Below are 25,869 nucleotides of genomic sequence, written 5' to 3'. Positions count from 1 at the left end.
TCCACTTGGATTGGCACACCATCAAGAAGCTGTTTGTGTCAACAAAGGAGGATGGCGAGGCCAGACCTGAGAGACTGTCAAAAATACTTGCTAGTGCTGAGGAAGTGTTCATGAAAGGAATAGGAACACTTAAGGGCATAAAGGCAAATATTATACTTGAAAAGATGCACGTCCAAAATTTCACAAAGCCAGGCCAGTGCAATGGTATGCAATTGGTCCCATAGTAGAAGCCGAACTGAAAAATCTGGAGCAGATGGGGGTCCTGTCAAAGGTGGATTGGAGTGAATGGGCCACACCCATCGTCCCAGTGATGAAGAAAACCTCCAGCACAAAAGCAGGAAAACCCAACAAGGTGCGCATATGTGGAGACTTTAAAGTGACTGTCAACCCAGTTCTCCACACAGTACAGTACCCTCTACCTCGCATTGAGGACATCTTTGCTTCCCTGTCAGGAGGGGAACGCTTCACAAAAATCGATCTGGCTCAGGCTTATCTCCAAATGGAAATGGATGAAGCATCTAAGAAATACCTGATGATAAATACACACCAAGGACTTTACCAGTAGAACAGGTTAGTGTTTGGAATAGCGTCAGCTCCTGCAATCTGGCAAAGAGCAATGGACCAGGTCCTGCAGGGGATTCCAGGGACTCAGTGTTACCTCGATGACATCATTGTCACTGGCAAAGATGACAACGAACATCTTTCTAACCTTGAACAAGTGCTCACCAGGTTGCGAGAATATGGGCTCAGAGCTAACCAACAGAAATGTGAGTTCTTTAAAAACAAAATCTCATACTGTGGAGATGTGATCAACAAAGATGGCTTACACATGTCTCAAGACAAGATAGACGCAGTGCTTAAGGCAGTGGTTCTCAAATGGGGGTCCGCGGACCCCCAGGGGTCCGTGGCACTTTGCCAGGGGGTCCGTGAAAAGTTTTCAGGTAAAAAAAAAAAAAAATGCTACTTGTTACTTATTCCTTCTCAAACTACTTCCTACGTGGTGCTAGTCTATCAAAATATCTTGGCTGTCATTGATTGTGTTGCATAGTGGTTTTCTGTAGCCCCTACTGTTGACAAATTGTGATATTGCAAGTCGCTTTGGACAAAACAAAAGCGTCTGCTAAATGACGTAATGTAAATGTAATGTAATAAAAAAAAAATATAGATATATATTTTTTTGCAAAATCTTCATAGTTCAACGAAAATAGTTTATGCTTTAAATCTAAAATGGTTCATGGATTACATTCTAATAACAAACCTATCAAATTAAAAGTCAAGCACGTTACCGTGGAAACAATTAAGCTTAGCCCAAAATCACAAATCAGAATGAGGGGGTCCCCGGTATATTTTCTATCTTTTAAGGGGTCCTTGGCTGAAAAACATTTGAGAACCTCTGGCTTAAGGCACCACCACCTGAAAATGTGCCTCAGTTGAAGGCATATCTTGGATTGGTGAACTATTACCACAAGTTCTTGCCTAACCTGTCAACAGTCCTTCACCCACTACATGAGCTGCAAAGGACAGGGACAGAATGGGAGTGGACGGAGAGCTGCGAGACAGCATTTCAAGAAAGTAAAAGGCTCATAACTTCAGAAGAAGTGCTCACACACTTTGACCCATCTTTACCGATCCGATTGGCATGTGAAGCCTCACCCCATGGAATTGGAGCGGTGTTATCACACAAATTTCCAGAGGGCTCAGAAAGACCAATAGCTTTCGCCTCACGAACACTGGCTCCAGCTGAACGCAACTATGCACAGACTGACAGAGAGGCCCTAAGCCTCGTGTGGGGGGTCAAGAAATTCAATCACTATCTATATGGTCAAAAATTCACATTGTTAACTGACCACCAGCCTCTTGTGTCAATCTTCAACCCAAGAAAAGGTGTTCCAGTGATGTCAGCACAAAGGCTGCAGCGGTGGTCTCTTTTCTTAGGAGGTCACATGTATGTCATTGAACACAAGGGGACCAAGCAGCATGGCAACGCAGATGGTTTGTCACGCTTACCACTGCCGACTGCAGAGATAACAACAAAGATGGATTCAGCAGAGGTGTTTCACGCAGCAATAGTTGAACAACTACCAGTGACAAACAGCCTCATTGAAAGAGAAACACGCAATGACCCCATGTTGTCAAAAGTGTATGATCTCACGATAAAGGGATGGCCTGCATATGGTGACAGGCTGTTTCCAGCTTTCTCAGCAAGAAGGGAGCAGCTGTCAGTGTGTCGGGGAACACTAATGTGTGGTTCACGAGTAGTGATTCCTCCCACGCTACGCACCAGAGTGCTGGAAGAACTGCACAAAGGGCACCTGGGTACTGTGAAGATGAAAAGTCTGGCACGTGCCTATGTGTGGTGGCCTGGAATCGATAAACAGATTGAGGACTTGACCAAAACCTGCTCTGGATGTCAAAGGATCCAGAATGCACCACCGCAAGCCCCGCTTCATCCATGGGAGTGGCCCTCATCTGCATGGCAACGAGTGCACATTGACTTTGCGGGACCATTCATGGACGCAATGTTTCTAATCGCCGTCGATGCACACTCCAAATGGCCGGAGGTCATCAAGGTGAAAACGACTACATCTGAAAAGACCATTACAGTCCTGAAGACCATGTTTGCCAGGAATGGCATACCAGAACAAATCTGCACAGATAATGGACGACAATTTGTATCGGAAGAGTTCAAAAATTTTGTGAAGAGCAATGGAATTAAGCACTTTACATCTGCCCCCTACCATCCATCCACAAATGGCTTGGCGGAAAGATTTGTGCAGACATTCAAGAAGGCCATTAAAGCAATTAACGATGAAAAACGACCAATACAACACAAGATAGACAACTTCCTCCTTGCCTATCGTAATGCAGTACATGCAACCACTAATCAAACTCCAGCAATGATGTTTCTAAACAGGAACCTGAGGTCCCACATGGATCTTCTCAAACCAGATGTGCGACGTGATGTGGAGAACAGACAGTTCAAACACGTGAATGGCAAGTCAACACGGAGCTTCAGTGTCGGACAGTCAGTTCTTGCACGGGATTACCGGACTGACAACAAGTGGCAGCCAGGTACAATCTCCACCATAGACGGGCCGCTTATGTATAGGGTGGAGGTGGGAGATGGGTGTGGAGACGTCATGTGGACCAAATCCCGGATGCTCGATCAGGTGTAAAGCATGACCGCACCGACGGCACCCTGCCCGGACTCGCCTGACGCAGAACCAAGCACTCCTGGTGTGGCCACACCAGTCTCATCTACAGATGTGCCTGTCATCAATGTTGACGACCCACTTGATGTACATGTAGAGACTCGTTCCCCAAAGCAAATGTTTCAGGACAGACGTTATCCGGTGAGGGAAAGGAAACCTCCCTAGAGACTTGACATCTAAACGGGCCTTAAACTAAACTTAAAAAAAAAAAAAAGGCGGCCTTGTTAATGTGATAATTTGTTGACTCACTAAGGAAAACTGTGAGGTGTTCTATGTAAAAAAAAAGGGGGGTTGATGCACTGTTAAAATAAGGAGGGAGGAGTGTAGTGTCTAGCCTACATAATAAGGGACTACTTTATGTTGTGTAGTAACATCCTGTTGTATGCGCAATGAGGCGCGGATGGATCTCTCTCTGCCTGTTCACCCTGAGTATCGACCATTAAAACATCGTTAAACTGAGAGCCCTTCTCAAGTCTTTTGATTAATGTCTAGTTGTGTAGTTAGGCCACATACACAACAGAGGTGATGGGGGAGGGGCGCAGTGAGAACCTGGTGAGAACACAACAAAACTGCTGCCTACGCACAGTAGGGCTACGTTGATGTAGAAAAATAAAATAAAAATAAAATATTTTTTTAAGGAAGTAGGTAATCATTACTTGTTCGTTAACATGGTAACTAATGGTCAGTTCTTAAGTAACTACCATTAAGGAACTACCTATTAACTATTCATGAACTAATGATTAGTTCCTGACTAGTTCCTCAATAACTACCCATTTTTTGTGTTACAGTATTGTAAAGTGTTACCGACTGACGTAGGAAAAATGTGATCCTGTATTGCATACTCCGGTACAGTAGGTGGCGGTATGCTCCTTTACAATTGGATTGCAATCTGCCAAAAAACGCAAAGAAGAAGAAGAAATCAGCCAAATCAACTTCCGGGTGGCTACATCAACATCCACACCGTCGTGACTTCGATATACAAAATAGTGTAAGAAAAGAGCATTGTTATTTAGGGAGTGAGAGAAGACACACAGTTGTGATGACTAGATTGAGACTGGGGCACTGTGGACTGGCATGGGACTTGTGCGACATGCAAAAAACAACAAACTGTGAAACATGTACTCATGGAATGTAACTGTTACACACAAGAAAGAGAAAGGCTGTATGCTGCTGTATTAAGCCTGGGCACAAAGACTGTATCAATGAAGAGCCTGCTGAATCCCACTGAGAATCAGGCAAGGACTGTGAAAGCAGTCCTTGAATTCATCGCTGCCACAGGAGTACTTCTGTGGAATTAGAAACACCATAAACAGTAATATTTCCAACCAGTGAGAGGCAGCAATCTGCCGTAAGGCATCTAGTCTGGCGGAAAGCTATCAGAAGAAGAAGAATCCACACCGTGACGTTTGTTGGCTGACGGTAAAAGTGAACTAGCAGCTCTGTTCCTGTTTTCTTTTTTGACAAAAAAGCGAGTTAATCGACTTCATGGGTCGTTTCCGTTTAACTAACAAATATGTTATAAAGTGAGTGAGCATAAAATTAACTCATTGAGTGCCAGCCACTTTTGGAGAACGGACGCTCCCAGTGCCAGAGTTTCAGAGCGTTTTCAGTAATTTCTCGAGGCCCACAGAATATTGTGTGATATTACTATGTAAACACCGAACACGCACAAAGAACGAGGAGACTCTTTTCTATCATCTGCAAAAAAAAGTTTATTGATCCCATTTTCCGTTCTTTAGTTATGAGCCGGAGAAGATAGCTTGATTTAGCCAAAAACAGCAATTTTTTTCTAGAAGCTGAGATAATGAGCCTTTTGTGAAATTAAACATTTCAAGCACATCATTGACTCTGAAGCTAATATTTTCTGATATAATGACACCTCAAAAATAATTTCCTTCAATAAAAGAGTGAAAACAAAGGAATTTTGTTTGGCCAAATAATATGTTTTAGTTTGGCCCCTGCGTGCGCAGACCCTACACCTTCTTGCTGGTCTTGATTTACTGCTGGTGGGCATCAGATAGCCTATTCTAGCTTGTTTGCTCTCTATGCATCGAGCCTGCTGCTGCCTGGGTGTGTGTGTACTGTCAATGGTTGTATGCTGTAGTGCCCTGCGTGCCCCACCCCCCTCCTCCTCCTCCTCCGTGGTGGGAGGAGTGTCTCTGCTGCGTTTGCTCTGAGTTTGATCTGCACTGAAAAGTCCGCTGCCTGCATCCCCCCGCTTTTTTACAGCGTGTCCCCAGCTCCCAGCTGAGAATAATGTAACTTTTCAGAAAGACGCTGGTGTCGCCGTGTCGGCAACTAAATCATATGGATGGACTATCGCAGCGGACACGGATGGGGCTCAATTGTGGCAGCAGATGACTGCTGTTCACAGGCACAGCTAACGTTATGCTTCAAGCATATCGATGCGATTTCCGTTTCCTCATGACTTCTTCTCTTTTCTCCTGGCCTTTGTCTAATCGGGAGGGCACTGTCGCCACCTAAGGGTTCTGTAAAATAGGTTAGACACATTCAATAGCTCCCATATTGTAAGAGGCGATGTAAGAGGCTTAGATCGACATCCCCCCGTCAAAAAACGCAATTGACGAACATGTTCGTCCTTGGCACTCTACGTTACTAAACGAAATGACAAACATGTTCGTCCATGGCACTCAATGAGTTAAGGAGAACAGTAAAAACGTAAAATGACAAAGTCAGGACAACTGGAACGAAACGTTTGACAACCATGTTTTAATAGAGCAGAGTGGTGTATAAATAACTAAAATGAAACAGGAAAAAGGTTTACAAAAAGTCATCTTCGTGGTCCAATGGTGCCACCTGGCTGCCAGCCTCTGTACTTCATACTGGTGTTTGGTTGGCGTCTCAGTAAGGTATCGCCTCGATCTATGTCTTTGGGTTGATCGAACACTGTGGTTATATGAAAGCCTGGTCTGGCCTTCTTTACAGGGCCGGAGTTCAACTTCTCTCCATGATACCTGCACAAAAACACAGGAATGCTCATTAGCATCATGAACGCATTCTGAAATGACCATGTCCTCTCAGCGCTCATATAGCGTGTTGGTATGTAATGTCATTTTTTATTCAGTCATTATAAATAACATAATCACAAAACAAAGTCAAAACAACCAGAGACTGAACAGGCTCAGGCAGAAGCAAAATGCTTATATTATGCCTGACCTCATTTCTACTCAGTTAAGCTCTCCTCCAAAATGAAAGAAAAAACAACAGAAAAGTAATTTGCAACAGTCAATGTTTACAACACAATTTATTTTTTTAACAGCATCAGAAACATTTATTCACACTTATAACGCTCAAAAATAGCTTCAGAAACCTTCTTTTTTTTTTAAACCAAAAGCGAATTACACATCTTCAAATTTATATGTGCATCATTCCAAAGTTTCACCCCAACAGTGGAAACACATCAAACACATCAAAAAAAGAGATTAAAAGGAGATGTTAGTTAGTTAAACTAACTAACTAACATCTCCTTTTAATCTCTTTTTTAGCTTTTTGCACATTAATCTTGCACACACCTCTTAGATCGTACTTGCTGTCCCGTATAGAAAATAACTTTTGCACAGAGAATGGGAGTGACTTTGATTTTGCTTTAAACATTATTTGCATTATCTTATAATAGAACAAGTCATTAAATTTCATGACACGGGAATTTAGAAACAGTGGATTTGTGACAGGACATCATTAGTTCTGTTTTGTCAAGTCTGTATTTACTTAGTTTTTACTCACCCAAAGCCCCTTTTGCACTTGGGATGTTGTCCGTCATTCTCAAGGGCGTCTGGGATCCCAGCCTGACTGTTCCCCAGCCCTTCACCGTCCTTCCAGCCCTGCATCTCCATCACACGCCGGCCAAAGCCCTAACCCAAGAGAAGAGATGTTGAAAACATGTCTAGTATAGAGACACTGCATGAAATAGGCCACGCCCATCACGGGGGAAAAGCTCTGTTCATTTCCACACACCAGCGTCATTTTTCTTGAATTAAACAGAGCTAAAAGCTGTTGTGTGGTGGGGCCGCGCAGACAACAAATGTAAAAAATCGCCAGTTCAAGTTTTTTTGTACTCCTGAGCAAAACAAGGAAGCCATTGGGAATTGACGAGAAGAAAAATGTGGATCTAGCTGTCAAGGAAGTAAGTTGGAGTGTTCATCTTCCGTATATACAATCTTTTTGTGCAACACGCAACCATGCACGCGACATAGGAGAACGCCAGGATTGGAGAGGGGGTTTCTGTTTCCCCCCGTCTTGGGCGTGGCTTCTGAATGATGACGTGTTACGCAGTGTCTCTATAGGCTCCATACACAGATTGGAGTCAAATCAACTGTTGTGGAGACCTCCTTACCTTAGTGAACTTCTCAAAGCTGCCGATCGTCTGGCTGTGTCCTGACCGATCTTCAAGGCCGTCCCTCAGCCTCTTTTCATAGCGCATGCGGACGTAGTCGCGGGAATCCATGTCTCCTCCATCTGTGGGAGGAAGATCTGAGTTCAAGGCAATCTGACTCCACATGAACAATTAAGGAGCATTCTCAGACCAGCCTGGTTCCTGATTTGCACCAAATGCAACATTGTTGAGTTTTTCAGCTGGTTTTGGTTCAGTTTCACACCGGGTCAAAAGCAAGCGGACCACATAACGCTGCCAACCGTCCTGGATTGGCCGGGAGAAAATGAAAAATTCCCACTTCCCAGAGATTTTGTTTTGACAGCTGAAATGATAAGAATGTGACTGTGCGCGCGTGCTTTAGCCTACTCCCTTTTATATACAGTCTATGGTCGAGACCGGTGTGCGTATTTGCCATTGGGTGATGGTGACAGAGTGTGTCTGTGTGTGTGTGTGTGTGTGTGTGTGTGTGTGAGAGAGAGAGAGAGAGACAGACAGACAGACAGACAGACAAGACAGACGGACAGACGGAGGAAGGGAGACGGCACGTGCCAACCACAGCAGTGAACCAGAATGTGCATGTGAACAGCCCTCTGTCTGAATCCCCAAATCTGAACCGATGTCTGTCATTCAACTCGCTCCGTATTCTCAAGGTCCCGCACGACATTTCCCCGTGTCAAGCATGCTTCTATCACCTGTCAATCAATGATCGCAACTTGAGACGCAAGAGTCGGGCTAAGGCGGCGTTCACACCCAAAGTGCTTTTTTCAGTCAGAACGCTATGAAAATCATGTGGAGAGCGCTTCCATTGTGCACAAAACACAGCGCACAGAGCGTTTTTTTTGTGCTCTGTTTGTTTTCCCCTGTAGTGGCGTGCAGTACAGATCAGAACACAACGACCACACGGATGGTAGCCAGCTGGTTTTGTCTGTTTGATGTTGTTCACTGTCAACATGAAAGCCAGATTATTGCTAATTCTGGCAGCAGCAGAGGTTAAAAATCCCTCAGGAGGAGAAAAAGTAGGAAGAGTGAAAAAGACGATCAGGGCGCTTTTCCTCAATGTTCAACTTTTTTCAGCTCAAAAACGCCCACAGCGCTCCTCCAAAAACAACAGATGCCACCAGCGCTGAAACGCCAGGTGCGTTCATTAAAAGAGGAGCACGTCTAGCGCGTCCTTACATAGAGAATTAATTGCAGAAAGACGCTGGCAGCTCCAAAAACGCGTTTGGTCTGAATGTAGCCTAATATGTGTCATTAACACGCGGCCATTTGGTAAAAATAAAACTAAAACCTTTGCAACTTCTGCCTAAAGTAGGCTACTATCATGGAGAATATGACCGCTGTCAAGAATAAAATAATAACTTAAAAAGATGCTGCAATCAGACAATCTTATCGCATAAGAAAGCAATCGTGCAAATAAAAATCCCCAAAGAATAATCCACAGTTTCTCCAGCCAACAAAACAGCATGTGAAGAATTAAGATGTTGTTTTTAACCATAAAATGCTCGTCCTCAGCCCGATTACCCACAATGCAGCTGGCTATGGCAGCTGTTGAATCAAAAATGTGCTTGGTCGGATCACCAAATGAGGTAGGTAGTGAAAACACCCTAACACTTTGTGCATTTTCTGTTTGGTTCCATTTGTCAATCGAGGGAATGACAGTTGAATAATAGTGCATTTTAATTACCTTTGTCATAATAAACGCTCATGTCAACATCCCAGTCGTCTGCTGTTTGTTCATCAAAATCTAAAGAAAGGGGAGTAAAGAGACATCATCAATATTTCATCAAGTAAACATAATTCATGTATGGCAGTGGTATTCAACCCTGGTCTTCTAAACCCAGAGTATTACTGGTTTTCTTTGATTTTAGATCTGGGACGTCAGGTGAACGCAGTTAACCAATAACCACCTAATAGGACAGAAAACCAGCGTTACTCTTTGTCCAGAGGACTGAAGTTGGGAACAATTGAGTTATGTCTTGATCCAAGAACAATTAAATAAACTCAGCGTATTCCTGTATCCTGTACATACGTTTGATAAGTTTGTAGAATTTAATTTCCATTTTAACTGAATATAGCACTTTGTGTAGATCATAGAAAAGCATTTGTTGGCATAATAATGTGCAAATGGTATTTTTTTCTTTTTATTTTACAACCGTTATGTTAATGTTAGTGTGTGTGTGAAGTGTCTGTATACCTCCTTCTTCCTCCTGCCAGTACTGGGCATCAGTGTAGAACACCAGGCCTGAACCACCCTTTTCCCATTTCAGCTTAATCTCCTCTTCATAGAGCCTCTCCTTGCTCCGCTCCTGGCTCGTTACGTCCTCGTGCAAAGCTTCATGGCGCTCCCACTCCTCACATCGGTCATCATCCTGCACCCGAGGAGGAGAAGAACAAATGATGATAGCAATTCTTCCAGCAAAATACCACAGCCTCCTAGACATCCTATCACTAATAACGTCAGCGTCTTTGAGTCCTTGAAAGGCGCTATAGCAGCCAGGGATACTGAACTTGCTTTGCCCGGGGGCCACTTTCGTGAAATGATAGAAGGCCAGGGGCCAAGTTAATAAACAATCAATATACATTTTTCTGTAGCGGATTGTAGGTGTCAGACGGAGTTTAATCTGACAATGTTGTGCACACCGGATAGTTACTTAGGTTAAGTAGGCTACATACATAAGTGCCTGGGTAGCGAGCAGACGGCGGTATTTGACAATTTAGCAGATAAATCATAGATTATTGAAAGATATTCCATATTCCAGACTGAAATGCTATATCAGAAGTGGAGTATTGGCCAGAATTACATGAACATTTGGACACTTATTCAGCGGGTATCTTGCATGTTGCATTCAGGTGCACTGTAAAAAATAACAAAAATAATAAAATAAATAAATAAAAATAAATAAATAAAAAGGCCCGTGGCCGCATGTGGGGGGCGCCAGTTGAGTATCACTGCGCTATAGAAAACACATGTTTATTATTATTATTATTATAACGTGCAAACAGATATAAAACCCACATCATTTGCATTTGACTGCACATCCTCCTCCTCTTCCGGGTCATCGGTGTCGTCTGTTGTTTCTCGGTGGTCACATAGCTGCTGCTTGGCTCCTGAAGATGAAGCAGCCACACCACCTGGCCCTGATATTTCATGTCCAGCAGCTGTGAAGATATTCTCTTCTGTGGCTGGTACTGTGTGGGCACAGTAGTACTGGAAAGGCACATTGCCATAGCGGCGGTTGGAGCTGGTCTTGGGGAAAGTGAGGCCCAACTTGCGGATGAGACGCGGAGGCAGACGGCACGACTGGATGAGCTGCAGGAATACTTTCACCGGTGTGCCCACGTTCCCATTGTGCATCAGGGAGGGTGGGTTTAACTCACATAAGCCTCGTAGGTCAGCCTCTGTGAAACGTTCTGTTAAGGACACGTGGTGCCGCTGCTCACACTTTGTCTTATAGGGGAAGCACTCCTCATCTGAAAACATAATAACAAGAGTTACAAAGTGCTTTATGTTAATATTAACATTAAAAAAAGACAAAAGATGTAAGGTGACAAACATAATATCGACGTGGAAAACACTGATCAACTTAAAAACAACAACCCTTGAGACAACCACTAAGCAGAGAGACTGATCTAATAATGTACTTTTCTTCAACCCAACATCCTCAGACAACAACTCATATAGGGTGGGTAATGAGGCCATTTACACCTGGCGCTAACATGCGTTTTCTGTGATCAGATTGCAATCAGATTGTGTTTTATCACTTGAAATGCCAGGTGTAAACACCCCCAAAACACATTGAAGAAGGATTGCAATCTGATCGGCCAAACCACCTCAGGAGGTGGTCAGGGATGCATTGTGTACACATTGAACACAAGTGTAAATGCAATGTGTCCTCTCAATCTGGATACAGCAACTTTATGCGGATTGAGAGGACAACCATTTCTGCAATCAGATTGCAATCAGATTGCAGGAAATGCATGTTAACGCCAGGTGTAAATGGAATCAGGCTGAAGTGATCAAATACAATCTGATTGCAATCTGATCACAGAAAACGCATGTTAGCGCCAGGTGTAAATGGCCTCAGTGAATTGCACAACAGAAACATACGGGCCAAACAAACACAAGGTTGGTTGACCCGACGTCTACTAACTAACCTGTGTCATATGAAACTTTGACTCTCTTGATAACACAGCATCTCGCCCAGGGCTGTAGTGGTGGCTAAACGCACGTAAACGGCGTTTACGTACCTTTTTCAATGCTCTGCAGCGTTTAGGCACCTTTTAAGATCGTTTACTCACATGATTAAATCGTTTATGCACACTTATTATTGCACGAGTTTTAACACGTTCGCGTAAACTCCGTTGATGCGGAGACCACGCCAAGCACGTCACACACCAAAAGAAAAGAAAAAAGATTACTCATGGGCATGGCACTGACCAGGATCTCCGTGAACCGTAGCCTATTTTTGTGGAGCGCTCCGCGGGAAAGGTACACGGCCCCGGTCACGTTGGTGCCTTTATCGAGCTGTGCTTGCCTGCCCAGACAGCGCTCCCTTCAAACAACTTAACGGTGCCATTGTGCCAGCGATGCGCAATGCGCATTTGGAGAGCTGAACATAGGTAAGGTTGGTTAAAAATGTGTGTCCGGAGTGGGGAAAATCATATAGGCTCACCGTTTTACAACTGAAGAGTGAATCACTGGTGTAAGAAACATGATTGATTTCCCTCTGATCAAGTAAAGTTTGTAACATTAGGTGCGTGCGAGTCGACTTGAATAGTCCAGGTGCTACTGTATAAAGCCAATATAATACGACCATGTTGAAAACTATCGAGAAACATACTGGTGTTTGTTGTGCCGAGATCTGTATAAATAAATATTGGCTGACTAAAATTTAGTGGCCAGAGTGGCAGAACCACTTTTATTTCCATGTACAGTATGTTGTCTACCTATCCTTGCCCAATGTGTTTGTGGACAGTTTGAATTATATATTGGTATTCAAGAATCACAGATTCAATCTGTCTACATACTTTTAGCTATAAAGCTGAAGCTGACAATCACAGGTACAGTGTGTGTGAGAGAGAGAACTATATTACTCTTCAAACTGTATATACTAGGTTCATACAAGGTCCTTTAAAGTAGGCTACCTACTGTATAATTTAACTTTTCATACCTGGAGAAATTCAACAAATGTTCATTAAATACATTTTATATTGATTGTTTAGGCCTAATTATTTGTAAAGTCACAACACATTAGAGATGTGTGTAGTTCATTTTGCTCTCAAATGCACCAGGTTGATGAATTTTACTTTAAAATGTTAAAAAAAAAATCTTCCGGGGGAGAATCCCCCCGGACCCCCCTTGAGGGGCAAGGCCCATCCCATAGCCAGCTACTTTTTCTATCTGGCTGGCTACTCAGAAATGTGGGGGAACCCCCTGATATACCTTATAGGGCTATATGATTCAGATTAAGTTGTAATATATACTCTCATATTTTGTCTTGTATATCGGTCACGGAAGCTTATTTATCCGCCGTTATAACACTGCCGGTGCCGCGTGAGAAAGCTGCCTCGAGTCAAAAGTATAGTTTACCCACCTTTTTTTTTACCACTACAGCACTGGTGGTCTCGCCAGCCAGCTTCCTTTCGAGTCAATCCACTGGTTCCCTGAGTACATCTTGATCAATCTGTCCGCTTCCTTGGCATCGTGGACTGAGACTATACAGCAACAGGATTTCACGCGTGGCTTCGACGAGGAGGAATAGTCTTGTTTTGTGTTTTTCTCCGAGGAGGAGATCGAGCTGTCCACCGTGCTCTCATCCGACGGGCCACCAGGTCCTCCAGCTCCTCCGTGTGTCGGCTCGTCGGACTCCTGCTTTGAGCCCTCCTCCTCCTCCTCCTCCTCCTCCTCCTCCTCCTCCTCCTCCTCCTCCTCCTCCTCCTCCTCCTCCTCCTCCTCCTCCTCCTCCTCCTCCTCCTCCTCCTCCTCCTCCTCCTCCTCCTCCTCCTCCTCCTCCTCCCTCCTCTTCGAGAACCTCTGGTCGGTGTCGGTAGTGGAAACACTGGAACCCACCGCTTTCTATCAACTGGCTGAAGTAATTTCTGAGGTCCGCTGAACGAAAGGCGACAGGAATGTTGCTAATTGCGAGATACACAAGTGGTACGGAGTCCGCCATGATTGTTTGTTTCTGTGAGCTGTGAGCTGTAGCTGTAGTATCGTCAAAGAGCGTGGAAGGAAAGAGTCGACACGCCGGCCATTTTTGGAAACAGAATGCGCCTCACAGTGGTCAGCTGCGGTAGCGCTGGCCCCTATAATCAGCCTCTCTAAACAGTAACTCAACGGGAGTTGAACCTCGGGTCCTTTTCATTAGGTATTTTTATATTATATATATTATATTTTTATTATAGGCTGCTGGGCGCTGATGTTGCAATGGGGCAATATGGAGCTGTCATTTCTTTCCATAAAAGTTCTTTGGTATCGTCCTACGTCATTGGAACGACGTGCCAAGCGTGCGTCAGATCACGTGAGCACTGGGTGTCGTGTGGAAGCGGCCATCATGCAAACGTTCTTGTAACAACAAAGAGTAACGTTAGCACTAGCAGTAGCATACTAGCCTATTTCCCGTTTATAATACTTTAAGAAGTTTAATTTACAAACAGAAGACTCGTATGTGCGGACGATATTATCAGGAATATATGAAGTGGAACCAGGGCTCCGTTGATCAGAGGAAGAAGACTCACTGGACTCAGATGAATGGTTTAGCTGGGAAGCTAACGTTAGCTGTGAAGCTATTGGAGCTTTGAAGGAAGTTTGTCAGTAAAGTTCAGGAGGAAAAGTTCCTGTCACTGTGTGAAAATTAAAATGTCTAAAGTCCAGAAGCTGAGAGCTGTGGTGAAGCAGCACCTAACTGCGGGCGATGAAGATAAACTGCTGGACGCTGTGCGGATACACAGAGAAGCCTTGCCTCCAGACCTCCATCAGCTGTTAGTTCCCGCTGAGCAGCAGGAGTGGAGCCCCAGTCTCGACCAGGAGGACCCAGAGCCCCCACACATTATAGAGGAACCCCGGACCAGTCAGGAGGGAGAGCAGCTTCAGGAGGGACCAGAGCCCCCAGACATCAAAGAGGAACAGGAGGAACTCTGGATCAGGAAGGAGGGACCAGAGCCCCCAGACATTAAAGAGGAACAGGAGGAACTCTGGATCAGGATGGAGGGAGAGCAGCTTCAGGAGGGACCAGAGCCCCCAGACATTAAAGAGGAACAGGAGGAACTCTGGATCAGTCAGGAGGGAGAGCAGCTTCAGGAGGGACCAGAGCCCCTAGACATTAAAGAGGAACAGGAGGAACTCTGGATCAGGAGGGAGGGAGAGCAGCTTCAGGAGGGACCAGAGCCCCCAGACATTGAAGAGGAACAGGAGGAACTCTGGATCAGGATGGAGGGAGAGCAGCTTCAGGAGGGACCAGAGCCCCCAGACATTAAAGAGGAACAGGAGGAACTCTGGATCAGGAGGGAGAGAGAGCAGCTTCAGGAGGGACCAGAGCCCCCAGACATTAAAGAGGAACAGGAGGAACTGTGGATCAGGGGTGAGGGAGAGCAGCTTCAGGAGGGACCAGAGCCCCCACACCTTAAAGAGGAACAGGAGGAACTCTGGATCAGTCAGAAGGGAGAGCAGCTTCAGGAGGCCCCAGAGCCCCCAGACATTAAAGAGGAACAGGAGGAACTCTGGATCAGGGGGGAGGGAGAGCAGCTTCAGGAGGACCCAGAGCCCCCAGACATTAAAGAGGAACCCCGGACCAGTCAGGAGGGACCAGAGCCCCCAGACATTAAAGAGGAACAGGAGGAACTCTGGATCAGGAGGGAGGGAGAGCAGCTTCAGGAGGGCCCAGAGCCCCCAGACATTAAAGAGGAACAGGAGGAACTCTGGATCAGGAGGGAGGGAGAGCAGCTTCAACGGCTGGAGGAGGCTGATATCACCATGTTCCCATTCTCTGTTGTCCCTGTGAAGAGTGAAGAGGAGGAAGAGAAACCTCAGTCCTCACAGCTTCATCAAAGCCAAACTGAAGAGAACAGAGAGGCAGAGCCTGTAGCCACCTGCTCAACTGAACAGATGAAAACAGAAGCTGATGAAGAGGACTGTGGAGTATCAGAACCAGCCAGGAACTTTATATACTTACATCTAGCTAGTAATTCACAACCAACTAGTGATGACAAGACTTCAGACTCTTCTGAGACTGAAGACAATGATGATGAATGGGTGGAAACTAGTGAACTTCAGTCAGGTTTAGGCTCACAGAAAAACAGTGACGTTCCAAGGAAGAAACACTTCAGCTGCTCAGTTTGTGGTAAAAGATTTGCTAATGAAGCACACTTGAAGAGACACATGATAGTCCACACAGGAGATAAACAATTTAATTGCTCAGTCTGTGGTAAAAGTTTTAGTCGTAAAGAACACTTGAAGACACACATGATAGTCCACACAGGAGATAAACAATTTAATTGCTCAGTCTGTGGTAAAAGTTTTGGTCAGAAAGGAAACTTGAAGACACACATGATAATCCACACAGGAGATAAACAATTTAATTGCTCAGTCTGTGGTAAAGGTTTTGGTCGTAAAGTAGACTTGAAGACACACATGGTAGTCCACACAGGAGATAAACAATTTAATTGCTCAGTCTGTGGTAAAAGTTTTGGTCGTAAAGTATACTTGAAGTCACACATGGTAGTCCACACAGGAGATAAACAATATAATTGCTCACTCTGTGGTAAAAGTTTTGCTAGTAAAGAACACTTGAAGACACACATGATAGTCCACACAGGAGATAAACAATTTAATTGCTCAGTCTGTGGTAAAAGTTTTGGTCAGAAAGGACACTTGAAGAGACACATGCTAGTCCACACAGGAGATACACAATTTAATTGCTCAGTCTGTGGTAAAGGTTTTGGTCAGAAAGGAGACTTGAAGAGACACATGATAGTCCACACAGGAGATACACAATTTAATTGCTCAGTCTGTGGTAAAAGTTTTGGTCGTAAAGACAGCTTGAAGACACACATGATAGTCCACACGGGAGATAAACAATTTAATTGCTCACTCTGTGGTAAAAGTTTTGGTCGTAAAGGTCAATTGAAGACACACATGGTAGTCCACACAGGAGATAAACAATTTAATTGCTCAGTCTGTGGTAAAGGTTTTGGTCAGAAAGAAGACTTGAAGAGACACATGATAGTCCACACAGGAGATAAACAATTTAATTGCTCAGTCTGTGGTAAAGGTTTCGGTTGTAAAGGAGACTTGAAGACTCAGGGTTCCCACGGCCATGGAAAACCTGGAAAAGTCATGGGATTTCAAAATCTTGTTTTCCAGGCCTGTAAAACTCATGGAATTGTTCAAACCCATGAAAGTGTATGAAAAGTTGTGACATTTTGTTGTGTTTAATGCAATTGTTCCAGTAATCTTCCCGTGTCTAACCTTCCATGTAATGTAACATAACGGTAACAGTAAATGTATTCTCTGTAGCTGTTGACGTAACGTAGCTCTAACTTGTTTGTCGATTTTAGTGCTTCTTGTATTTTATATTAATATTTTTGTGGAAAATTCCTGTTTTAGTTCAATAGCTTCCATGATGCAGTAAACGCACTAAAAACCAATATAAGGAGAAGCTGTGTCTATTTGTCTATAATCATTTCTGGTATTTAAAAACAGTACAAAAGTGTAGGCTACTGCTGTATTACTGACTCAATAAATATGGGGGGGGGGGGAAACAATGTTTATGTTGAAATAAAAAAAAGTTTATGTTCAAATAAATATACCAAGTAGTTATATAAGCTCTCTGGTTGTATTGCTTTGCCACGCACGCAATTTTTATTTATTTTAGTATTTTAATATATTCAAACAAATATGTTTTGTTTAGAGGGAATATTGGAATATGATTTTGGGGCTATTTTGACAGCCCTACATCCCACGCTCCAGAATCTCATCTAGCCTGATACGGGCTCTGCTGGGGAGTGCACTAATGCAGACAGGTGGAGCAGAGGAAAGGGGGGGAGGGGGGATCCTTTAGGTCCTAACTAAAGGATAGTGTCTGTCAGACACTATCAACATGTAGTGATTACATTCTTATTACAATCAATCTATCTATTGCAATTGCATAATAAGTTGTTATAATAAAGTGAGTTATAAAGTGAGTGCGCATGAAATTAAGGAGAACAGTAAAAACGTAAAATGACAAAGTCAAGACAACTGGAACGAAACGTTTGACAACCATGTTTTAATAGAGCAGAGGTGTATAAATAACTCAAATAAAACACTAAAAAAGGTTTACAAAAAGTCATCTTCGTGGTCCAATGGTGCCACCTGGCTGCCAGCCTCTGTACTTCATACTGGTGTTTGGTTGGCGTCTCAGTAAGGTATCGCCTTCATCTATGTCTTTGGGTTGATCGAACACTGTGGTTATATGAAAGCCTGGTCTGGCCTTCTTTACAGGGCCGGAGTTCAACTTCTCTCCATGATACCTGCACAAAAACACAGGAATGCTCATTAGCATCATGAAAGCATGCTGAAAGACCATGTCGTCTCAGCGCTCATATACGCGTGTAGCCCCATAACGTGACACCACTTTATACTGTACTCAGAGATATTCTCCTACAGTAAAGTGGCGCCACACAGCGTTAGAATCCTCAATAGGTGGACAAGGCTGTTCAAAAAGCTCTCCTACCTGTATCCCACCTCCGATTGCAGATCCGAAGATATGATCGTCCGCCTAGTGAAGCCAGTAATTTAGCCGGAACACCGGCGCTGTTAAAATGATACTGCTTGCGTGAAACAAGCGTTTAGAAGCAGTCTTTCCACAGCCTGTGCCATATTGAGGACAGGAGAAGTGCCGACAGGAACCTTGGGAGTTTGAGTATTTCATGACATGTTTTGCTTCCCAGGTGCGCTGGATTTGCGTTGATCACTGACAGCCGCATGTGTTGTTTGCTCGCCGCGTGCAAGCAGTGCACCATGTTAGTAAGATCAAACACACCCTGCTGTAAATTCAGCTGCGCAGGCTGTGGAAAGACTGCTTCTAAACGGTTGTTTCATGCAAGCAGTATTATTTTAACAGCGCCGGTGTTCCGGCTAAATTACTGGCTTCACTAGGCAGACGATCATATCTTCGGATCTGCAATCAGAGGTGGGATACGGGTAGGAGAGCTTTTTGAACAGCCTTGTCCACCTATTGAGGATTCTAACGCTGTGTGGCGCCGCTTTACTGTACGAGAATATCTCAGAGTACAGTATAAAGCGGTGTCACGGGGCTAATACGCGTGTTGGTATGTGACAGGACATCATTAGTTCTGTTTTGTCAAGTCTGTATTTACTTAGTTTTTACTCACCCAAAGCCCCTTTTGCACTTGGGATGTTGTCCGTCATTGTCAAGGGCGTCTGGGATCCCAGCCTGACTGTTCCCCAGACCTTCACCGTCCTTCCAGCCCTGCTTCTCCATCACACGACGGCCAAAGCCCTAACCCAAGAAAAGAGATGTTGAAAACATGTCTAGTATTATAGGCTCCATACAGATTGGAGTCAAATCAACTGTTGTGGAGACCTCCCTTACCTTAGTGAACTTCTCAAAGCTGCCGATCGTCTGGCTCTGTCCTGACCGATCTTCAAGGCCGTCCCTCAGCCTCTTTTCATAGCGCATGCGGACGTAGTCGCGGGAATCCATGTCTCCTCCATCTGTGGGAGGAAGATCTGAGTTCAAGGCAATCTGGCTCCACATGAACAATTGAGGGCATTCTCAGAACCAGCCTAGTTCCTGATTTGCACCAAATTTGCAACATTGTTGAGTTTTTCAGCTGGTTTTGGTTCAGTTTCACACCAGGTCAAAAGCAAGCGGACCACATAACGCTGCCAACCGTCCCGGATTGGCCGGGAGAAAATGTAAATTCCCACTTCCCAGAGATTTTGTTTTGACAGCTGAAATGATAAGAATGTGACTGTGCGCGCGTGCTTTAGCCTACTCCCTTTTATATACAGTCTATGGTCGAGACCGGTGTGCGTATTTGCCATTGGGTGATGGTGACAGAGTGTGTCTGTGTGTGTGTGTGTGTGTGTGTGTGTGTGTGTGAGAGAGAGAGAGAGAGACAGACAGACAGACAGACAGACAGACAGACATACAGACAGACAGACAGACAGACAGACAGACAGACAGACGGAGGAAGGGAGACGGCGCGTGCCAACCACAGCAGTGAACCAGAATGTGCATGTGAACAGCCCTCTGTCTGAATCCCCAAATCTGAACCGATGTCTGTCATTCAACTCGATCCATATTCTCAAGGTCCCGCACGACATTTCCCCGTGTCAAGCATGCTTCTATCACCTGTCAATCAATGATCGCAACGTGAGACGCAAGAGTCGGGCTAAGGCGGCGTTCACACCCAAAGCGCTTTTTTCAGTCAGAACGCTATGAAAATCATGTTGAGAGCGCTTCCATTGTGCACAAAACACAGCGCACGGAGCGTTTTTTTTTGTGCTCTGTTTGTTTTCCCCTGTAGTGGCGTGCAGTACAGATCAGAACACAACGACCACACGGATGGTAGCCAGCTTGTTTTGTCTGAAAGCCAGATTATTGCTAATTGTGGCAGCAGCAGAGGTTGAAAATCCCTCAGGAGGAGAAAAAGTAGGAAGAGTGAAAAAGACGATCAGGGCGCTTTTCCTCAATGTTCAACTTTTTTCAGCTTAAAAACGCCCACAGCGCTCCTCCAAAAACAACAGATGCCACCAGCGCTGAAACGCCAGGTGCGTTCATTAAAAGAGGAGCACGTCTAGCGCGTCCTTACATAGAGAATGAATTGCAGAAAGACGCTGGCAGCTCCAAGAACGTGTTTGGTCTGAATGTAGCCTAATATGTGTCATTAACACGCGGTCATTTGGTAAAAATAAAACTAAAACCCTTGCAACTTCTGCCTAAAGTAGTAGGCTACTATCATGGAGAATATGACCGCTGTCAAGAATAAAATAATAACTTAAAAAGATGCTGCAATCAGACAATCTTATCGCATAAGAAAGCAATCGTGCAAAAAAAAATCCTCAAAGAATAATCCAGTTTCTCCAGCCAACAAAACAGCATGTGAAGAATTAAGATGTTGTTTTTTTAACCATAAAATTGCTCGTCCTCAGCCCGATTACCCACAATGCAGCTGGCTATGGCAGCTGTTGAATCAAAAATGCGCTTGGTCGGATCACCAAATGAGGTAGGTAGTGAAAACGCCCTAACACTTTGTGCATTTTCTGTTTGGTTCCATTTGTCAATCGAGGGAATGACAGTTGAATAATAGTGCATTTTAATTACCTTTGTCATAATAAACACTCATGTCAACATCCCAGTCGTCTGCTGTTTGTTCATCAAAATCTAAAGAAAGGGGAGTAAAGAGACAGAATCAATATTTCATCAAGTAAACATAATTCATGTATGGCAGTGGTATTCAACCCTGGTCTTCTAAACCCAGAGTATTACTGGTTTTCTTGGATTTTAGATCTGGGACGTCAGGTGAACGCAGTTAACCAATAACCACCGAATAGGACAGAAAACCAGCGTCACTCTTTGTCCAGAGGACTGAAGTTGGGAACAATTGAGTTATGTCTCGATCCAAGAACAATTAAATAAACTCAGCGTATTCCTGTATCCTGTACATAAGTTTGTAGAATTTAATTTCCATTTTAACTGAATATGGCACTTTGTGTAGATCATAGAAAATAACCGTTATGTTAATGTTAGTTTGTGTGAAGTGTCTGTAATACCTCCTTCTTCCTCCTGCCAGTACTGGGCATCAGTGTAGAACACCAGGCCTGAACCACCCTTTTCCCATTTCAGCTCAATCTCCTCTTCATAGAGCCTCTCCTTGCTCCGCTCCTGGCTCGTTACGTCCTCGTGCAAAGCTTCATGGCGCTCCCACTCCTCACATCGGTCATCATCCTGCACCCGAGGAGGAGAAGAACAAATGATGATAGCAATTCTTCCAGCAAAATACCACAGCCCCCTAGACATCCTATCACTAATACACTATGATTTCCCCCCACATTGATTACTGCTTAACGAGCTGGTCGTTGGCATGTAAAACAGCTCTTAAGCCGATTAAATCTTTATTTAAAAAAGCCCTAAAGATCTTCGATAAAAAAACAATCTTTATCCATATCTGTAACATTATAAAGAAGCATGATTTCCTTGATTTTGACCATTTTAAAACCTTCAGACAGGCCTGTTTTGTTTTTAAGTGTCTCCATGGTCTCGCCCCACCCCCTCTGGGAGAGTTTTTTAAACGGAGGTCCGTGGAGGGCATGACCACCAGGGCGTGTCTAAGAGGAGACTGTGAGCTGGGCCACAGACGCACCGCTTTGGGGAAGAACGTCCTGTCCATTGTGGGCGGAAAGATATGGAACAGTCTCCCGGCTGCAGTGAGGGAATGTCCCACTTACCCTACTTTTAAAGTCAAAATCAAGGCATGGCTCAAAACGACACAACAGTGCACCCATATTCAATAGCCTTCTCTTGGACATTTTATTTTTCTATCATTTTATTATCTTATCTGTTTGTGTGTATTGCTTTTATTCTGTGTATGTATTGTTATCCCTTGTGTATGTTTTTTTTATCCCTTGTGCATTTTTATTATATTGCTTTTTTATTCCCGTATTCTGTATTTATCTTGTAGTTTTTAGTTGTTGATGTCCCGAGGACTGCGGGTGAAAATTAGCTTGGGCTAACCCCGGCACTTTTACCGTTGTCACGTATGGATGATTCTGTACATGTATAACTGTCTTATTAATGTGCACTGTCCTGTCCAAATAAACAATAAAGTAAAGTAAGTAAAGTAAGTAAGTAATAACGTGCAAACAGATATAAAACCCACATCATTTGCATTTGACTGCACATCCTCCTCCTCCTCCTCTGGGTCATCGGTGTGGTCTGTTGTTTCTCGGTGGTCACCTAGCTGCTGCTTGGGTCCTGAGGATGGAGCAGCCACACCACCTGGCCCTGATATTTCATGTCCAGCAGCTGTGAAGATATTCTCTTCTGTGGCTGGTACTGTGTGGGCACAGTAGTACTGTGTGGGTACAGTAGTACTGTGTGGGCACAGTAGTACTGGAAAGGCACGTTGCCGTAGCGGCGGTTGGAGCTGGTCTTGGGGAAAGTGAGACCCAACTTGCGGATGAGACGCGGAGGCAGACGGCACGACTGGATGAGCTGCAGGAATACTTTCACCGGTGTGCCCACGTTCCCATTGTGCATCAGGGAGGGTGGGTTTAACTCACATAAGCCTCGGAGGTCAGCCTCTGTGAAACGTTCTGTTAAGGACACGCGGTGCCGCTGCTCACACTTTGTCTTATAGGGGAAGCACTCCTCATCTGGAAACATAATAACAAGAGTTACAAAGTGCTTTATGTTAATATTAACATTAAAAAAAGACAAAAGATGTAAGGTGATAAACATAATATCGATGTGCAAAACACTGATCAACTTAAAGTCGTACTGAACCCGTTCGTCACGTGCATATGAGTCCGTTGCAGACTGAAAACATAGTTTGTCTGAGATGACAGGTTGAGAGGCGGGTCATAGTATCATGTCGATGATTTTATTTGACAATTCTGGGGACTGGATTGGGCTTTAGCCAATCCTGGCGTGTTCCGCCTCCAAATCGAGTGGGATTCAGTGTGTTGTGGCGCTCCCCTCGGGAAGAGCCTGGTGACGTGAGGTTAGTGTGGCTGAGTGGAGCTCAGCGAGCCGCAGGCAACCAGCTGCCTTCGTGTTGCCGAGCGGAGAGTGCAGCCCGTCGGCCTGGAATCTCCAAAGTGCAACCCCTGACAACCAAGCTCTCGGATGCGCGCGCCATTATCGCTGCTGTAATATCCCTGGAATGCGCGTTTTAACGAGCCAGTTACATTTCTTTGCATTCTTAGAGATTATAGTTTTTGTTTTTTGTTCATGTTTCTAACAATTGGCCAAGTTAGTAGTTAGTTTATGGGCTAGAAACTCTGCCAGATGACAGGCACTAGGCGCCATTTTCTACTTCATTTCAAAGAGAAAATTATCCTGAAATGAAGATTTGATTGACAGCTGCATGTCGTGATATGATTGGTTGAAATGGGGTAGAAATTTGATAGTACTAGGTGACGTCAGCAAACTGTAGGCTACATTACAGTTATCAATGAAATCTTGAAAAATGAACTTTTGATGTGAAAAAGTGTGAAAAACTAAAGAAATAAGATTGTTGTGATTTTTTTTGCATACATTATTAAATAGGTGCACTGCATACCCAGGTATTTGAACTAAAAGAAAAGAAAAGTCATTTTTGGGTTCAGCTCGACTTTAAAAACAACAAACCTTGAAGCAATGAAATACGAGCATAGTACCATACTGACACCACTAAGCAGAGAGGACTAATCTAATAATTTACTTTTCTTCAACCCAACATCCTCAGACAAGAAATCCTATAGGGTGGGTAATTAGGACACACTGAATTGCACAACAGAAACATACGGGCCAAACAAACACAAGTTTGGTTGACGTCTACTAACTAACCTGTGTCATATGAAACTTTGACTCTCTTGATAACACAGCGTCTCGCCAGCCAGCTTCCTTTCGAGTCAATCCACTGGTTCCCTGAGTACATCTTGATCAATCTGTCCGCTTCCTTGGCATCGTGGACTGAGACTATACAGCAACAGGATTTCACGCGTGGCTTCGACGAGGAGGAATAGTCTTGTTTTGTGTTTTTCTCCGAGGAGGAGATCGAGCTGTCCACCGTGCTCTCATCCGACGGGCCACCAGGTCCTCCAGCTCCTCCGTGTGTCGGCTCGTCGGACTCCTGCTTTGAACCCTCCTCCTCCTCCTCTTCCTCTTCCTCTTCCTCTTCCTCTTCCTCTTCCTCCTCCTCCTCCTCCTCCTCCTCCTCCTCCTCCTCCTCCTCCTCCTCTTCGGTCTCTCTGAGAACCTCTGGTCGGTGTCGGTAGTGGAAACACTGGAACCCACCGCTTTCTATCAACTGGCTGAAGTAATTTCTGAGGTCCGCTGAACGAAAGGCAACAGGAATGTTGCTAATTGCGAGATACACAAGTGGTACGGAGTCCGCCATGATTGTTTGTTTCTGAGCTGTGAGCTGTATCGTCCTACGTCATCAGTATCGTCCTACGTCATCGGAACGACGTGCCCAGCGTGCGTCAGATCACGTGAGCACTGGGTGTCGTGTGGAAGCGGCCATCATTGCAAACGTTCTTGTAACAACACAGAGTAACGTTAGCACTAGCAGTAGCATACTAGCCTATTTCCCGTTTATAATACTTTAAGAAGTATAATTTACAAACATAAGACTCGTATGTGCGGACGATATTATCCCGAATATATGAAGTAGAACCAGGCTCCGTTGATCAGAGGAAGAAGACTCACTGGACTCAGATGAATGGTTTAGCTGTGAAGCTAACGTTAGCTGTGAAGCTATTGGAGCTTTGAAGGAAGTTTGTCAGTAAAGTTCAGGAGGAAAAGTTCCTGTCACTGTGTGAAAATTAAAATGTCTAAAGTCCAGAAGCTGAGAGCTGTGGTGAAGCAGCACCTAACTGTGGGTGATGAAGATAAACTGCTGGACGCTGTGCGGTTACACAGAGAAGCCTTGCCTCCAGACCTCCAGCAGCTGTTAGTTCCCGCTGAGCAGCAGGAGTGGAGCCCCAGCCTCGACCAGGAGGACCCAGAGCCCCCACACATTAAAGAGGAACCCCGGACCAGTCAGGAGGGAGAGCAGCTTCAGGAGGGACCAGAGCCCCCAGACATTAAAGAGGAACAGGAGGAACTCTGGATCAGGAGGGAGGGAGAGCAGCTTCAGGAGGGACCAGAGCCCCCAGACATTAAAGAGGAACAGGAGGAACTCTGGATCAGGGGGGAGGGAGAGCAGCTTCAGGAGGGACCAGAGCCCCCAGACATTAAAGAGAAACAGGAGGAACTCTCGATCAGGGGGCAGGGAGAGCAGCTTCAGGAGGAACCAGAGCCCCCAGACATTAAAGAGGAACCCGGGACCAGTCAGGAGGGGCGAGAGCCCTCAGACATTAAAGAGGAACAGGAGGAACTCTGGATCAGGAGGGAGGGAGAGCAGCTTCAGGAGGGACCAGAGCCCCCACACCTTAAAGAGGAACAGGAGGAACTCTGGATCAGGGGGGAGGGAGCGCAGCTTCAGGAGGGACCAGAGCCCCCAGACATTAAAGAGGAACAGGAGGAACTCTGGATCAGGGGGGAGGGAGAG

At 44.8% G+C, this 25,869-nt stretch overlaps 1 protein-coding gene and 1 pseudogene across 2 annotated transcripts; both read right to left on the bottom strand.

Moving 5' to 3' along the window:
- Positions 1 to 6,003: 6,003 nt before the first annotated feature.
- Positions 6,004 to 13,778, bottom strand: LOC310800073 (G patch domain-containing protein 3-like; the record flags this gene model as incomplete). The annotated part of the gene is made up of 9 exons (XM_083662658.1): positions 6,004 to 6,187; positions 6,957 to 7,084; positions 7,567 to 7,688; positions 9,290 to 9,349; positions 9,800 to 9,974; positions 10,622 to 11,076; positions 11,761 to 11,806; positions 13,235 to 13,348; positions 13,638 to 13,778. 9 exons carry the CDS (start codon positions 13,776 to 13,778, stop codon positions 6,004 to 6,006), a joined length of 1,425 nt encoding a protein of 474 aa, XP_083518784.1.
- A 4,152-nt stretch (positions 13,779 to 17,930) lies between these two features.
- On the bottom strand, positions 17,931 to 24,714 carry LOC310800072 (G patch domain-containing protein 3-like; annotated as a pseudogene). The gene is made up of 8 exons: positions 24,538 to 24,714; positions 24,162 to 24,321; positions 22,492 to 22,987; positions 21,386 to 21,560; positions 20,937 to 20,996; positions 19,200 to 19,321; positions 18,979 to 19,106; positions 17,931 to 18,114 (listed from the first exon to the last, which is right to left on the bottom strand). The product of its transcript is annotated as a G patch domain-containing protein 3-like (transcript).
- Positions 24,715 to 25,869: the final 1,155 nt, after the last annotated feature.

This window comes from Poromitra crassiceps (assembly GCF_964638095.1).
Source record: "Poromitra crassiceps genome assembly, chromosome: 29".
In the NCBI taxonomy this organism is placed as follows: domain Eukaryota; kingdom Metazoa; phylum Chordata; class Actinopteri; order Beryciformes; family Melamphaidae; genus Poromitra; species Poromitra crassiceps.
The sequence above is the reverse complement of the archived record's forward strand: the minus strand, read 5'-3'. Positions and strand labels throughout refer to the sequence as shown.